General features: G+C 41.2%; 2 protein-coding genes across 5 annotated transcripts; one reads left to right on the top strand and one right to left on the bottom strand.

The window, feature by feature from the left end:
• Positions 1–288: 288 nt before the first annotated feature.
• On the bottom strand, positions 289–1,221 carry LOC108883231 (lysophosphatidic acid receptor 4-like). The gene has a single exon (XM_018676160.1). It carries the CDS (start codon positions 1,219–1,221, stop codon positions 289–291), a length of 933 nt encoding a protein of 310 aa, XP_018531676.1.
• A 4,665-nt stretch (positions 1,222–5,886) lies between these two features.
• Positions 5,887–15,902, top strand: cbln12 (cerebellin 12). Of its 4 annotated transcripts, XM_018676159.2 has the most exons (9): positions 5,893–6,059; positions 6,794–7,353; positions 7,442–7,537; positions 7,755–7,988; positions 9,572–9,594; positions 9,833–9,978; positions 10,503–10,774; positions 11,304–12,864; positions 13,554–14,019. In XM_018676159.2, the coding sequence occupies exons 2-8, from the start codon at positions 6,865–6,867 to the stop codon at positions 11,571–11,573; spliced, it is 1,530 nt and encodes a 509-aa protein (XP_018531675.2). In that variant the 5' UTR covers positions 5,893–6,059; positions 6,794–6,864; the 3' UTR covers positions 11,574–12,864; positions 13,554–14,019. The 4 variants fall into 4 exon arrangements, with proteins under 4 accessions (XP_050926114.1, XP_018531675.2, XP_018533032.1 ...); XM_051070157.1 differs by lacking the exons at positions 9,572–9,594; positions 11,304–12,864; positions 13,554–14,019 and having other exon boundaries at positions 5,887–6,059; positions 10,503–10,649; XM_018677516.2 differs by lacking the exons at positions 5,893–6,059; positions 6,794–7,353; positions 7,442–7,537; ... (2 more) ...; positions 9,833–9,978; positions 10,503–10,774 and adding exons at positions 14,942–15,061; positions 15,142–15,902 and having other exon boundaries at positions 11,590–12,864; positions 13,554–14,337.
• The last annotated feature ends 1,269 nt before the right edge of the window (positions 15,903–17,171 follow it).

The following is a 17,171-nucleotide window of genomic DNA, read 5'->3' as shown; positions in this document are numbered from 1 at the left end:
TTTCTCAGCTCACATACATTGGGGTAGATGCTGAAGGCTTTGGTGCTCCAGAGAAACTTAACCAACACTACTGTTTCAGATTTGAGATGGTCTCCACCTGACTTCATTTTTCCTACTTAGTGAGATAGGTCTTTATCTAAGAACTGAAAGCTCTGGTTTGTGAGGTAATTCATAAATTCATAAGGATTTAGGCATAACATATGAGAAACAGATCATTCAGTCTCAGCTGTAATGCAAGGGGTGTGATGAAACACTCTCTTGGACGCAGTTCCCTTTTTTAACTACTTATTAACTTAACTGTAAGGCGGTCCCTGTCTGGGAACTGTCTGTTAGCCTCTCCTGGAACACTTTGAGCTTCATCAGAGGTGTTTTGCAGCAGGGAAATGCTTCCACAATGTCCCTTATGTCTCTTCGAAGAAAAATATAGATTAAAGCATCTATCAGAGGGCTAAGGTAGACCAGGGCGCTGGTTAAAACACCAGACAAATCCCTCACTGAGTCTTCTGTGTCTTCAGCATTGTCACCTTTGAGAGAGTAGTAGAGGTTCCTGAAACTGAAGGGGACAAACAAAACTATGTACATCCCCAACACCAGACTTAGAACTCCCAGAACTCTCCTCTTGTGCTTCGTGTCATGTCTCATGGCCATGCTCTTGTTGAGGGATTTCCATGTGGCTGTAAAGAAAGCCACAAGAAATGGGGCAGGAAGCAGGCAGATGATGGAGAACACCAACAAGGAGAATGCGGAGAAGTAATCCAGAATGGAGTAGGCCAGTGAGAGGGCCCACATGCAAAGTGAAATGAGAGAGGATAACATTGCAGTGTTCTTTGTGTGATACCACACTGGACAGGCCACCATTAAATACCTCTCTGCAGAAATCAGCACCATGAACCCCAAACTAGAGGTCAGGCCCAAGCGGACGAACAATCTTGCGATGCAGCGGGCTCTGGCAAAGGGACGGAAGGTGGCATCAAAAAACCTGCTAATGATAAAGACAACCGTGATCCCGATCTGGATGAGGTCTGACAGGAGCAGATTTATGACGAAGATCGGCGCTGCTTTGTCCCTCTTGAGTAGACGCAGGAGAGCGTAGAAGGCCAGGCAGACTTCAGGTAGTCCTATGAGGAATATCACCCAGTCCACCACGATACCTATGGTATTTGTGTAGTAGGCAGGGTCTTTACCACAGAGAAGTGAGGCATTTTCATGTACCCCAGTCATCTCGCTGTTGTGGGACATCAATAGCGTATCAGCCTTGATGCTTTCAGTTCTGCAGTTTGTCACAGTGAAGTTGTATTTTTTGGCATTTCCCGTTTATCAGGGTCCACTCATGGTGAGAAAGCATGACTAACATCTAACTAACTTTGATACACTCCTTTCATGCGAATGCAGTTATGCAAACCAGGATATTAATACACTGAGGAGGCCAAGACTTTATTTGGTTGTGTGTTGTTGAACAAACAGTGGAGATAGCCATAGACATTCATAGAGCATATTTAACTGAGATAATATACAAAGTAAGCAGATGATGCTTAAGGAGCAGACATTTGAAAAGTAATTGCATGCATTTGTATCTCAACTGGAACCCTAAAAGAAACCTTTTATTTTTCCATCTTATTTTGCTGAAATACTCAAGGGTTACACCCACACACACAGTGTACACATGAACAATAAATGTAATGACAGACATGATTCCACATACACAAATACATTAAACTCAGACTATGCAAGTTTTGTTTAACACCTACCACTCTGGTCACAAGTCAGGATAATGGTAAATACCAAAATGTTACTTTACTACAGAAGTCAAGCAGAAAACTCCTGTGCAACTGATTCATTATTGTGCAATATCTATCTAAAGATTACTAACATGAGCTAAAATTAGCCATCATAAGTTACTGGTCATATTCAATAAGACTGTCAAGTTGAGCAACTTTGTGTTCTGTTGCTGCCAAATCAAACCTTTCATCCATTGTTACAGTCTCTCATTAAAAGATGCATAATATGGTACATTATAAATAACGCTGTTACACTGCACAGTATAACGTAATTCAACCTCACGCCCTCAAGTAACAGTTAACTAGATAACATAACGTTGTTCAGTACATCCTGTCTCCTGTAGTAGGTTTTTTCTCGGTCCTCTAGAAATGAATATCAGCCTCATAGTACAATTTTATTGGTCAATTTTTAAAAACTAGGGGATGTAAATTTCCATTCCCTTAAATTTTCAGGGGACAGTCAGCTTAGCTTAGCACAAAGACTGGAAGCAGGGAGCTTTTGTAGCTTTAGCTTATGTCAGTCAGCATGGCTCTGTCTAAACATAGCAAAATCCATCCTACCAACAATAATTAACACGTTATATCTTGTTTGTTTAATCTATGCAAACTGTAAGTGTGGCAGATTGACTCTGTGCCGGACTATTTCTTTGCTAGGTGGATTTCTTTTGCCTTCAGACAGAACAAGGTTAGCAGTTTCCCCCTGAGTCCACTCTTTATGCTAAGCTAACCTAAATGGCTGGTAGCTGTAGCATCATATTTAATGATTAGACATGAGAGTTGTATTAATCTCATTTTGCTGACCACAGTTACCTCCACATTGGCTCTCAGTGTGCATCTCACATAGGAGTGCAGGCCTGAGAGCACACACCTCTGATGCAGGGCTGAATCAGTCTGACTGTGATTTAAGATTTGCACAGGTTTTCAAAACCCAAATTCATACTTTACACATTTCAATAAAAAAGATACATGTAGTGATTTGTCAATCCATAAAATGATCTCCACACACAAAGACAGATACCTGGACCTCCTCACAATTTTATTTTGGTTATTTGGAGCCACAGTGTATATATGAGTGTTATAACAGGCCTGTTTTGTGCAGGGTAGAAGGTCAACAGCAGCTTACAGCATAACAGGAGCAGCACGCTACTTAAGATGTCAGCTAATGATGGTGCTGTGGCAGGACAGACTGGTTAGTAAACATCTCGTTGCTTGGCCAGTTTTCCAACTTGGCACTTTTTTAAAATCATGATTTTGATTGGATGTGTCTTATCAACTCACAGCTATGTTTCCTGGCACACTGTAGCTAAACAATGCTGGGTTTTATGTCTCACACCAGTAATGCCACTAGGTGTCTCTCAGAGACAAAAATTAGAGGCAAGTTGCATCAGTTTGAGTAACGTGTATATATTTAAGTGTTGCCTGATCATTTTAATACAACATTAACCACATGAGTAGATAATACACACATTTTTAAACAATCAAAATATAACCGGAAATACAGAAAATGAAAACAGGTTATAATCACAGACATTTACATTCTAATTGTACATTAACATAACATCACTTGTTTTCACCTGTGTATCATAGTCCTTATTATTCTGTGCGCTGATTTCTCAGCTCACATACACTGGGGTAGATGCTGAAGGCTTTGGTGCTCCAGAGAAACTTAACCAACACTACTGTTTCAGATTTGAGATGGTCTCCACCTGACTTCATTTTTCCTACTTAGTGAGATAGGTCTTTATCTAAGAACTGAAAGCTCTGGTTTGTGAGGTAATTCATAAATTCATAAGGATTTAGGCATAACATATGAGAAACAGATCATTCAGTCTCAGCTGTAATGCAAGGGGTGTGATGAAACACTCTCTTCGATGCAGTTCCCTTTTTTAACTACTTATTAACTTAACTGTAAGGCGGTCCCTGTCTGGGAACTGTCTGTTAGCCTCTCCTGGAACACTTTGAGCTTCATCAGAGGTGTTTTGCAGCAGGGAAATGCTTCCACAGTGTCCCTTATGTCTCTTCGAAGAAAAATATAGAGGGTCCGCATGCAAAGTGAAATGAGAGAGGATAACATTGCAGTGTGGTAATACCACACTGGACAGGCCACCATTAAATACCTCTCTGCAGAAATCAGCACCATGAACCCCAAAGAGGTCATCAAAAAACCTGCCATGATAAAAACAACCGTGATCCCAATCTGGATTAGATCTGACAGGAACAGGTTTACGTCGGAGCTGCTTTGTCCCTCCTGAGGAGACGCAGGAGAGCATAGAAGGCCAGGCAGACGTCAGGTAGTCCTATGAGGAATATTACCCTTATATCATATATATAGTATTTATGTAGTAGACAGAGTCTTCATCAAAGAGAAGTGAGACATTATTTGTCAGTCATCTGGCTGTTGTTGGACATTTGTAGCGAATCAACCATGATGCTTTCAGTTCTGCAGTTTGTCACAGTGAAGCCAAACCAAGACTTTATTTGGCTGTACATAGGGACATATTTAACTGAGACAATATACAAAGTAAGCAGATGATGCTTAAAGACTCAGCAGAAATTTGAAAAAGAAATTGCATGCATTCGTATCTCAACTGGAAACCTAAAAGAAACCTTTTATTTTTCATCTTGTTTTGCCGAAATAACATTCATTCATTCATTCAGCATTTCATTCATTGTTACACAGTCTCACTTTAAAACATGCATGATATGCTACATTATAACGTAACCAGGGGATGGTTAACTTAGCTTTGCAGAAAGACTGGAAGCAGGGAGAAACAACTAGTCTGGCTCTGTTTCAACGTGGTAAAATGGGCACTAATTAACATGGCTCTGTGCTGGACTATTTCTTCGCCAAGCAGATTTGTTTTGTCTTCAGACTGAGCCAGGCTAGCAGTTTCCCCCGATCCCTGTCTTTATGCTAAGCAAAACTAAATAGTTGGTTGCTGCAGCATTATATTCACTGAATAGACATGGAAGTTGTATTAATCTCCTCATTTTGCAATTAGCAACAAAGAGAATAAGCTTATTTCCCTAAATAAAATCAAACTGTGTAAACCCTCTGCCAGATACCATACTTCAGCAGAACCAGGCTGTTATTCCACACTCCATCTCTCTCTTTTCTTCCAGGATATTTTTATCCAGTATTTCTGTAGACTGATATGCTTTGATTTAATGCATGTATGGTTCCCATCTGATTATTGTTAACTATAGCCATCACAGATTCCAGATATATCACAGATGAATACTTGATTTGCATGATTCCAAAACTGAATGGGATAAACTACCTTCTACTTCCTTTTGGACAGATAGTAATGCAACTTTACCACCACTTTTCTCTACTCTAACAGCATAGCACAAAACAACAGCACCATAAATTACAGCCTGCAAAATGATCATACAGTTGAATCAACAGCACTCTAAAACTGTTTCACCAATAACTAAACGTGATAGCATTTGAAAAGGCAGGATTTATTGCAGGACTTTTGTATTAGACTACATTAGTTTTAGATAGGCGTACCTAATAAACCGGCAACTGACTACTTAATGTCAGTAAATGCAGTAAATACATTCTCAGTGCAGTTAAGTTGGACTCACCACCACTCTCACTTTGAATCCCTCTTGGGAGTTGCCCAGAAACAACATCAGAAATGTTACCCTGATGAAACTTTGACTGTGTGATTCCACCTTGCTTGTTTAAGAGCACTTGTTTCTACCTGTGGCAGTCTGACCATACCTAAGATTCTTGAACCTATGAACCTAAAGGACCACATGAAACTGTATACCAGTGTGTAAGAGCAAATAATATATTTACATTGTACTCCACAAATAAAAAATGTTCCTCCAATATATCTAAATGTAGTGCATATCCTTAGCTTCTTTGTTCACTGTACACGTTGTTGCTTTCTACACCTACTTCCCCCTGTAGTATTTGATTGTTTATGCTGACAGAATCAGTCTTAAGTTAATTTAGTGGTTTCTTTTTAAGTCCTATGGAACAATACTGATTTTACAGGTATGTAAAGCACACCTATGTATTCACTAGAAGTAAATCAAACACACCTTCACAACTTTTGGTCTGCGACCTTAATAGAAAACAGTTTACTTTAAAGTTACCTAATCATCTTCCCCACGCCCCCTCCCATGTCAGTGTCACGTGACCTCTGTGAGTCCAGTGCCATGGTTAGACCGGGGGTTGGATCTGTTGGGATTAGCCTACACAGTCAACTCACTGACAACACCATGTTCATCTATGGCCACATTCTGCAAACACGAAGGTACCCAGGGGTAAGAAAGTCCACTTTTTTTCTTTTTTTTTTTTTTAAAGATGTTTATCATAGAATGTAGTTGAGATGAACATGTATGAGTTGGTGTTAAACTTGTAAAAGCAGGACACATGCAGAGTAAACTAGGTCAAGAAGCTGTCAAGGATGATCTCCTGATCCCTCTACCGCAACAGCTTGGGTCTGAGTCAAGTCACCTAGGGTCAGTGTTACAGCCCCTTACACTTTACACTTACTGCGATAACCAATAAGTCACAGATTTTACTTAATAATCATATACATCGGTTATTGCTTGCTCAGTAAATTGTATGGTTAATTTTAAACAGTTGTCTTTTGCAGTTCTGGTTTGGTTCAGTTTATGTGTTATGTGTGGCATTTGTAGAACCTAGTTTGCAGTGTTAGTGTATTGCATTACATTAAATCATGATATTTTTATCCACCTTATGTACATTTTCCCAGTAGTAGTGGTTACATTCTTAAGTACTCTATTCATAGAGCACAGTAGGCAAAAGCCCAGTAGACAGGATTACTGGTCTCAGTGCACAGTTGGAGTGAAACAAGGACTTCCCACTTGCTGCTGGCTCAGTACTGCTAGGGGTTTCTTACATGCAATTGCAGCATATAATTTGTGCAGATATGCTCTTTCATTTGGTGCTGCACAGACCCACAACACGATGATTGGTAATATTTTCTCAAAAATGTACAAATACTGACTGTATCTTTGATTTCTCTCTTCAGTGTAAATCCACTGTTTAGTTAGCAGCTTTGTGTGACACAGACACACATCAGGGTCCTTTCTTCCTCTTACTATGGCTTCCCTGGAGGAAGAGCTGACCTGCTCTGTGTGCCGGGACATCTTCAGCCAAGCCCACCCCCTGCCCTGTGGTCACAGCTTCTGCCCCGCCTGCATTCGTGAGGCCTGGAGCAGCCAGGGTGAGGGTAAGGTTCGTTTTACCTGTCCCCAGTGCCAGGAGGAACATGGTGAAGTATTGTGTGACTGCTGTCCCCCCGAGGCAGAGGAAGGGCAGCCACCATTGGCCATCAAGACCTGCCTGAGGTGTGAGGTGTCGCTGTGTGCCAAACACCTCCAGCCCCATCTGGAAAGGCCAGCATTTAGCACCCATTTGTTGGTGGATCCTCTGGGGGACCTCTCCCAGCGAAGGTGTCCAACACACACAGAGATATTCCGCTACTACTGTGCTGATGAGAGGGTGTATGTGTGTGGTGACTGTCTGTTGGAGGGAGGCCATGTTCAGCACAAAGTGAAAGCGCTGAGACAAGTGGAAGATGATCTGAAGGTGAGCTGGAAGAGTTTAAATGTGTGAATTTATGTCGATTTGTGCACCCGTGTGTGGTTGCTGAAACGCTGAATGTATGATCCCACAGGTCATTCTCCAGACGCTGCTCAGGAAAGCAGAGGAGAAGTTGAAAGATGGAGACCGAATCCTCAAAGAGTATGAGAATATTGATTCCACTATGGCTGTGAGTAGAAATATTTAAACTGTGCAAAGAAAATGTATCATGTTAACTTTCTCAGCACTGCCCAAGAAAGGAAGGAATCCCAACTTTAAGTCCTTTCCCTGTACAACCTTCAGACTGAACTCTCTATTGATAATATTTTTCAAATTGATCAGATGGTTTGTTTAAATATCAGTCACTCATCTGGCATCAACCACCAATCCCTTTTTGCTGGTTGCAGGACTCTCTAAAAAAGGACAACACCCAGGTGGAGCGGCTGGGTTCAGACCTGCAGGTTCAGGTGACAAAACTGGTGGTGGCCCTGAGGGAGCTCACCAGGAGAGAGAGACAGCAGGTCATTGATCGTGTCCATGAGGACTGCTCCAAGGTGAGGGACAACGTGAGCCAGACGCTGAGCATCCAGCACTACCTTGCCTCACTGCTGGCAGAAACCGATCCCTTTCTGCTTATCTGGGTAAGACTTGGTCCTGAACAGACACCACTGCTGTACAGTGCAATATTATGGTAACTGTAGGGTAGTCACAGTGAGTAATGATGACATAGCACTCTGACCTGTCAAAATGAAATTTACACAATTTAGCTTCCGAAATATGCCAACTATCAAGTCTGCTGTTAATAAGCTTTGTACAGGCTGAAGCCTTACTTTTCCTCTAGCACCACCAGCATGTTAAAGTTTTCCCTTATCCCAAGAAATATCTCAACATCTACTATATGGAGTGATGCAAGGTTTTGTGCAGATATTTTTATGGTTTCCCAGAGGATTATCCTAATGACTTTGTCATTCCCTGACTTTTCTTCTATTTCTACCATGAGGTTGACTTTTGTGGTCTTTAAACAAATGTCAGGTCAAATATTGGATGGACTGCCATAAAATTTGGTACAGACGTTCATGATCCCCTCAAGATGGAACTTTGGTGACCACTTAACTTTTCATCAAGCGCCATCATCTGGTCAAAATTGTAATGTTCCCAGTTTTACTCCTGCTGGAGAGCTTTGTTGTCGCTCTCTCTGCCCTTGCAATAAAATGCAACGCATTGTTGATTTGTCCACTGCTTTGGTTTTTGACAAAATACTAGCAGAACTAATGACATTCCATCAGCTGTATTTTGTGTGTAGTCCTCATTAGCAGATGTTAGCATGTTAAACTAAGATGATGAACATTATCTGTTAAACATGAGGAGGTTAGCATTATCATTGTGAGCATATAGATCAAAGCACAGCTGTGCCTAAATGCAGCATATACAGTGCTGTTAGAGTGACTGGAGACCCTTAGTTTTGTTTGATTTGGTTTGGTTTTATATCCACGTTTTATCATCTTTTTGCTTTTCCTCTGTCACATTGCTGTTAACTGTAAGAAATTATTAAACTGTCACAGACCCCATTAAGCAGTTTAACAACAGGCAAACAGTTGGGAAATATGATCCACATGTTGTCATGCAGCTCATCCTTTTAATCTTTCATGCTATTCCTCATATTGTAATGTGTAGTTCGCCCTTCAGTAATGATCTGATGTCAATGATATAATGTCTACCATATAATCTGCGTTGGCAGCTGTACGATAATGGGCAGATAAGGCCTGTGAAAAAACTTTAATGTATTTAAATGGCGCCAAAACAGTGTGAGGGTGTGTAAGAGTGACAAATCATCATGTTATACTACTCCTGATATACTGTTCAGTTCGATACACAAAGAATGTACAGTATTCTCTGGAATGTATTTTAAGCAGATGAAAATAGAAGATGCTGTCACCACACAGTTAGTGCTTTAAAAGAGTATACAGCAGAGCCACAAGGATATTTACCACAAGTATTATAATTCATGCTGTCAAGGCTAATGTATCATGGAAAAAAGATGGTGCAGATCTACCCAACAAACTGTACAGAGCCACAGATGGAGTTAGTTATATATCTGTGTGAGGGTTTAACCTTGTGTTTGTTTGCTGTCTTTTCCAGCTGGGCTTATTCACAGGGACATTTGTAAATCTCATTCGTTTAATGTTGTGTTTTTCTCACTTGACCTTGACTCTTCTTTCCTTAGGCCTTTCAATCAGATGACACAAAGTAAGTCCAGAACAAATCAATGACTTTACATCCTTAGAGTGTCCTTGAGTGTGTTGATGTATGTATTTATTTAACGTATGTTATGAAATACCTGTATGTATGTCTGGGGTTGAAAGTCAGCAAGACATAAAGGGAGAAAAAAGGAAATGACAAATGCAGTAACACAAGCCTTAAATCTATATGTACTCATTCCTTAAAATGACAATGTATTTGTGTGTGTTATGTTCTTGTATTCTAGGTTACTAGCCGACCTGAACAGCCCACTTTTCATCCCTGATGCCATCAGCCTAGACAGGAAGCATATCCTGGAGGATATAGAGAGCAAGTATCGAGAATTCATCACAGTCACCCTCCGCTGCCTCAGCGAACTTAAGAGGGAGCTCTGTGAGTGGCAGATGGGTGACGCACACCCACCCCATTTATTTGAATTTATTCAAGGAACATTTCGACATTTTGGGGAAATATGCTTATTTGCTTTCTTGTTGAGAGTTAAATGAGATAATACCAGCCTCGTGTCTATCTGTTGAATATGAAGTTACAACCAGCAATCACTGTTTCCCACTGTGGGAAACAGCTAGCCTGGCTCTGTTCAGAGGTAACTAAAATGCACCTACTTGCACCTTTAAAGCTTAAAACTTTGTAGCCTTATGGCATCTACTGATTTGACATGAAAAAGTACTACAAGTGGTCTTCTATGTGTGGTAATTAAGACTGTGTACATGGACAGTTGCATGTGAGCAATATGTGGGCGTTAATGAAAGCTTTGTTGTTATTTTTCCAAGAACGCAGACATACTGTAGATTCAGTTTTGCCCATCAGAGTCAGGGTTAACCTGCAAAAATTACCACAAATAATGTAATTCGAGCAACTAAACATTAGAAATCTAATTTCTTTCCCCTCTCCTACAGTAACCAGTCCTTTGACTCTGGACACAAACACTGCTCATCCTCTCTTGAGCATCTCTGATGACCTTCGCTCAGTGATGCGGGTTAAAAGCCGGCTGCCCTGCGCCGCTCACCCCGAACGTTTCGACCACTGGCCGCAGGTTCTCACTGCTCAGACCTTCTCCTCTGGGACTCATTACTGGGAGCTGGAGGCTGAGGGATTCTGGGATATTGGTGTCTGCTATAGAAGCATTGGGCGGAAGGGGAAAGATGGCAACGCCTTTGGGAACAACAAGGTAATACGCTACCTAGTTGGGTTAGTTGATAGCACTTAAACATTTAAAGGTGCTATGTGTCACATTTTAGGATTAGTTTGTTGTTTTGTAAACAAATGAAATTAGTGGTAGCCTCTAATGTCGGTGGTATTTGTAGTTCCACCACATCATTAACTCCTCTCTGGTGTCACGCTCAGTTTATTTGTCTGGCTTCAGTGAAAATGAAAAGGCTGCTTTGTCTGATTTTTTCCTTTTGAACCCTTAATAGTTCAGTCATCCATCATAGAAACACTTCTGTGTTGTGCTTTAAACGATATTCCAACTCAATATCTCCCTGTCAAATATATACATCCAATGGTTGCCAAATCTTTTCTGCAATTTATATCCATTATACTAAGTTTTAAAAATTGACATGGCACTGATATATGAATGTGAAAATTTGTAGCACCTTTAAATATGATCAAAGTACACACAGTACCTTATCTCTCTCTGCCACTGAAGATTTGAATTCAAATGTTCCTTGATTAGAATGCCTCTGTTAAATCCTCAGGTATCATGGAGCTTGACACAGCAGCATGACAGGAAGCTGGCTGCCTGGCACAACCGCAGAAAGACTCGCCTAACATACCAAATGACTAGCAACCGTGTTGCTGTAGCTGTGGACTACAGCGCAGGCACCATCACCTTCTCTGAGGTGGGACTGTCTGGCAATCTGACCCACCTCCACACTTTCTCCACCATGTTCACTCAGCCACTGTGCTTGGGCTTTGGACTCTACAAAGCAGAACTCAACAGCAGCATTTCTATTGTCAAAGTCTGAGGTGAAGGAAAGGGAGAGGAGGCCCGTGAGGATAACTCTGTTGGCAGTTGTGCTGGTTTGATTTAGATAAAGCCATTCCAAGACAGTTTAAAGTTGATTAATTCCCCATGTTTAGAACCACACAACTCTGTGCTGAAACTTTTTCTAACTGGGACTTTTTTAGCTGAGCTTGTCTTCCAGAGACATATCACTCAGAATTGTGATCAGGTGATACTGACATGCAAATTATTTCCAACACAGAATAATGACAGTCGAGCACTGATACATGAATATGAGTAGATTTTGATGGGAGAGAAAATGAGGACTTTTGAAAAAGGACAGAAATAGAATTTTCAAGATTGCAAGATATCATGCTCTTTTCATTCTACAGCGATTGAAAAATGGAAGTGACTGACAACTAAAAAAACACCCAGTTGCTCAGTTTATTAGATAGACCTAGCTAAAACTAATGCAGTCTAAAACAACAGCCCGTAAATAAACCATACAATCATGAGGGTTATATTTAAAGAGGTTTTTTATTCACGTCAAGGTCATTTTGGAGGCTCTACTTCATGGTGCTGTCGACCTGTATTGCATCAGGAGATGTTTTGAATATTTAGTCAACCCTCACTGATAGAAAATGGGCGCTGTGTTTTTGGAGCTGTGCACAGGCCTCTCTCTGTTTGACCAAAAGTTAAATTTGGTTAATTAGTTTGATTTATCTTGTTGTTTTATGAATAGCTTTGCCTATATATTCTTCATCAGGCTGGTGAAGAATGTATAATCCAGCCTCATATCTGCTACAGAGTCTATTAAAAGTAGTTACACGTTGAACGAGCATTGGAGCTGCAAACGTTTTCATTCACATGAAGGTGCACAAGCAACCTTGATCTTTTTAAACTCGGTTTGAAGACACAAAAGAAGGAATCACTGATTTGATTGGATATTGAAGAAAAAAGGGAAAACAACTGCCACTCACTTGCTAACTGTACTCTTTGAAGTGTCTCAGATACCCAATTATCCTCCCATTTTCTTTATTTCGCTGTAAAGGTGAGTGGGTGGATGGAACATAGAGGGTGAGAAAGAAGCAGACGGAAAGGGGGGTGGCTGAAAGAGAGAGAAAGCAAGCCACACAGGGAGAGAGACAGAGGGATTAGAGCGTACTCTGGCTTAGTTACACTCACACTGGCTGCTGTTCTCGGAATAATGTGATAGAGGAGCAAGAGAACAAGGATTTTTGACCATAATCAGGTGATTCAGCTGGGACTGTTTTTGCCTGACATGGACTACAAGATTGTTCAGATGGAAACAGGTGATCATCTAGTTTTTTTTATTCACTTACAACAGTAGAATTGTACTGCACAGAGAGGGGGTGGTCATGTTAGAGAACTTGTTTTAAGGTTGTTAATGGATAAGTCTATGCTAATGTGAGTGAAAGTGTGCTGTATTTCTGTGTAATTGAGAATGTGATATTTATACACATGCTGTTGCTAATTTTGGTCTAAGAAAATGTACATTTGGAACTTCACTGTGTCACCTGATGGCGGAGTGGATATTCTCCAACTTAACATTTAATTTCTGTGAGTTAAGACAAAGAAAGGCTGTTGAACTTGAAGGGAAAATAAAATAAACTGCAAAAAGTGACCATTTTTAATGTATAGTGTATATGTAAGTGTGAAACAAAAGCACAAGTGAGAGAAAAAGAGTGTGTGTGTTATGTGAGGGAATGTGTGTTGAACAGCGTTGGGGGGGTGGGGGGGTGGTTACGTGTAAAAGACAGATGGTCACTCAGTGGAGTTGTTCCCCCACTCCCTCTCTCTTTCTCACTCCCTTCTGAGTCCTGCATCCCTCCCCTGTCACCTGTCCAGAATCTTACCTCATCTGTTTTTTTCCCTCACCTCTCCTCAGCATCTTTTACATCCTCTCTTTAAAGCCTGAGCTCGGATCTTCACTCATTTTGCTGTACCTTTATCTCTTCAAACCTCTTCTTCCCCTCTCCAGCTACTTCTCTTCTGCCTTCCTGTCGTATTTTTTGCTGAAGAAATCAACTTGAAAATACCAAGGGGTTTTTTGGTGACTGTCATTCTGGCCCCTACTGACACAGCACATCGGACACTGGAGAGATTTGGGATTTGTGGGGGCAGACAAGAAAACCAGAGAGAAAAACAGAAAGTCTATGATTGACAGCTATGGCCAATGAACCATTCTGAATTTCATCTGAATATGACTTCATTTTGAGACACATCTGCTGGTTTCATTGCTACCTTAGTGCACACTGGTTGTACCAGCAAAAACTACATAGAGGACAAAGTCAGAATAGATTTTTTCTCTCTCTCTCTTTTAATCCAACCAACTCTGAACTCTGAGAGAGGTTTGGAAAATTTCCAAAAGGACAATTTCTTTCACCATAGCATGTTTATTTACTCTTCAAATTGTCCAAAGTGACACTTCTTCCTATCAGAATTAATCAGAGATACTCAACTAAACAGCCCCAGGATCAGCCATGCACCCCAGGTCAATCTGGTCTGACCTCACGCTACTGCTAGGTGTGCTCCTGCTGTGGGGACCTATGGGGTCCAGGGGCCAGAATGACACAGAGCCCATCATCCTTGAGGGGAAATGCTTGGTCGTGTGTGACTCCACTCCGTCGTCCGAGCCGGCTGGTAATGCCCTGGGCATGTCGGTCCGCTCTGGCTCCGGCCGAGTGGCTTTCTCCGCCAGCCGCCAGACCAACCATGAGCCCACGGACATGAGCAACCGCACCATGATCATCTATTTTGATAATGTGAGTGTCTGACTGGTGATGCCTGTCCTTAAGTTACAGTATGCTATTGTGCGTTTTTTTTTTTTTTTTTAATCTGACTCTTGCTCAACAGAATGGGATTTTTTCATGGTGCTGCAATAATAATAAAAAAAAATGTAGATCACTTTTTCCCCAGACAGCTTCTGTAAGCTGTATTCCAAGTATTTTGTGAACAGAAGTCCTCTGCCAATAAGATGCACATATGATTAGAGTTCCGACAGTGAGGAAAAATGCTAATGATGTAAACACTGAAGTTTTGGACTCAAAGTGCATCCGTCTGGCCACAGAACCGTTGGATTATGCAGCACAGTTTTCATTTTCATGGACACTTTGGGCTTTTTTTGGAAATGGATATGTAAAAATATGACTCAGAAGTTTGGGAGAAGTTTGAGATCTAACTGCATGGGCAAAAATAATGTCCCAAGTGAGCCTAGAGTGAGCAGGTATACAGGGAGTTGGGGTGGGGGATCTTTTAACAATAGGCACAAGGTTTGTCACAAGTCACAGAAGGGCTTTTTTTCTCTGTCATACCTTGTGTACCCTTTACTGTTTCACATATAATGTCACATATCATCTGTTGGATCAGATTTTGGTGAATGTCGGCACTCATTTTGACCAAGAGAGCAGTGTCTTCCTGGCACCAAGGAGAGGAGTGTACAGCTTCAACTTCCATGTTGTTAAGGCCTACAACAGGCAAACTATCCAGGTACACCACCTCAACTATGACACTTATCATTCCAGCAGATCAGCATGCACTCTCTAACCCCTTCATCCTGTCTGCTTCAGGTCAGCCTGATGGTGAACGGCTGGCCGATGATTTCAGCTTTCGCTGGGGATCAAGACGTGACCAGAGAGGCTGCCACCAACGCCGGCCTGGTGATTATGGAGAAGGGGGATAAGGCATACCTCAGACTGGAGAGAGGCAACCTGATGGGGGGTTGGAAGTACTCCACCTTCTCTGGGTTTCTGGTCTTCCCCTTGTGAGGAAGGTGGATGGAGAGAGCAGGTTGAAGTGTTGTAATGATGATGGGAGGAGAGTTGGATGAAGCAGGAGAGACATGAGGGGGAAAGAGGTGGTAGAGAAGAAATATTTCAACCTGTAACTCATTATAAAGCGCATGAAAGAATGTGTTTTATGCAAAATGCAGAGATGATTGTGCAAATTAAGATAATTTTCACCTGAGAAAAAAAGTGGAAAATTGAGGTTGTGATTTTATTTTGCTCTGTTCCTGTGTATAAATATTTGATGGATTTATTTAAGAGACACTTTAATTGTGACAAAATTATAAAGTAGCCATGTGCAATGTGGGCTTCCGTGCAAAGACTAGTTGAGAGCATCTGTCTGTTTTTATTCAGAATGTTTGAAACACCGCTGTGCTCCACATGGCATCCCGTCTAGCTTACAAACTTGGCAAATTTACTCTTTATTCTTCTGTGTTGTACGACTGAAGCTCCTTTAAATGCCTGTTAGTCTCCTGCAACAAATGTTTATTTACACAGAGATTTCTATTGAGGCAAAATATTAAAATAAAATCCTATAAAGTTGACTGAGTATATTACCTTAATAAGTGCACAGGAATACGTGTATTGTCAGATTTTTCTCTCTATAAATTATAAAGACAGACAATATTCTATCAGTCATTGCCAGGCCAACACACAACAATAATTGAGATGATCCTGTAATACGCTAGGGGTGTGACGGTTAAAATCTCTCATGCAAAACAGAATTACTCCTCCCTCTCATGGTACTCTACCCAGTGCCACGGCAGCTGTTTGTAAATATAGCTCTCACCAGCAGAGTTGGCGTTGGTGTGGACCAAGCAGACCAGCATGGGGCAGAGTGTAAGAGTGTGGTGAATAGCGGATACTTCCTCACAGGGCTGCAGACAGATGGAAGCTTTGGCGAGCAGGCAGGCTCATCTCTGCAGGGCTGCCATGGATAAAGTGTGGTGTGCTGTCACATGTAGTCACTTACGCTTCCCTGGTTGATGACCACCACCCCTCTCTCTCTCTCTCTCTCTCTCTGTTCTCTCTATCTGTCTCTCACTCACTTTCATATATGCACTCGTACATTATTAGGATCATGCTTTTATGATTTTAGAATGAATCGGTAAAGTATTTCTAAAAATGGAGAAACATGACACTAACCGATGGTGTCACATTAATGCACTAACTGAAGAAGCTTTAATGCTAATAGCTTGGAGACTACTCATCTGACCATAATTCCTTAGTTCCTATGCAGAAAATCAGCTTACCTAATATTTTTCATTCTTTTAACATCTATTGTCTCTCATTTCATACATCTTTGTGACATTTATGCTGAAATGGTAAATATGAAATGGTTACCAGCCAAGCAAAGTGGGCTGCAGGTTCCCTGTGCAGCAAATGGCTTGTGGTGATCATTAATTGTAACTTTGTTTGAGAATTTGCACCACTACAATACAACATCATCTGATGTGATAAATGCCCTCATGTGGACTTGATTACCTGATCTTGGGGATGTTTATCAAAAGATCTAGTTGTAAGGCTTTCCCTGTTCTAGTTTATTTTGTATTTGGTGTATATCCCTACATTAATTTGTGTTTAATCAGAATAGAATAGAATAGATCTTTACTGTCGCCATTCTGGGATGATCGTGGCTGACTTGAGGCAGGTGGGGACTGCAGACTGTAGTAGTGAGAGGTTAAAGATGATGATGATTACCTGGCGGCATACACAGTGTGCAAACTGTGGAAGGAACAAAGGGTTAATAGGGGCCTACTTTTGCTTAAGTGACCACTAACACCCATGCTTAAAATAAAAACTGAAAATTTGTC

This window comes from Lates calcarifer, linkage group LG4 (genome assembly GCF_001640805.2).
Source record: "Lates calcarifer isolate ASB-BC8 linkage group LG4, TLL_Latcal_v3, whole genome shotgun sequence".
Classification (NCBI taxonomy): Eukaryota; Metazoa; Chordata; class Actinopteri; family Centropomidae; genus Lates; species Lates calcarifer.
Note: the sequence above shows the minus strand (reverse complement) of the source record. Positions and strands in the feature narration are given on the sequence as shown.

What these genes read in the sequence shown, in the direction of transcription:
- LOC108883231 (XM_018676160.1), bottom strand. Translation starts at nt 1,221, where the DNA reads ATGACTGGGGTACATGAAAATGCCTCACTTCTCTGTGGTAAAGACCCT.
- cbln12 (XM_018676159.2), top strand. Translation starts at nt 6,865, where the DNA reads ATGGCTTCCCTGGAGGAAGAGCTGACCTGCTCTGTGTGCCGGGACATC. An exon ending in AAGTGGAAGATGATCTGAAG is followed by an intron (nt 7,354 to 7,441) that starts GTGAGCTGGAAG and finishes ATGATCCCACAG; the next exon opens with GTCATTCTCCAGACGCTGCT. An exon ending in ATATTGATTCCACTATGGCT is followed by an intron (nt 7,538 to 7,754) that starts GTGAGTAGAAAT and finishes TGCTGGTTGCAG; the next exon opens with GACTCTCTAAAAAAGGACAA.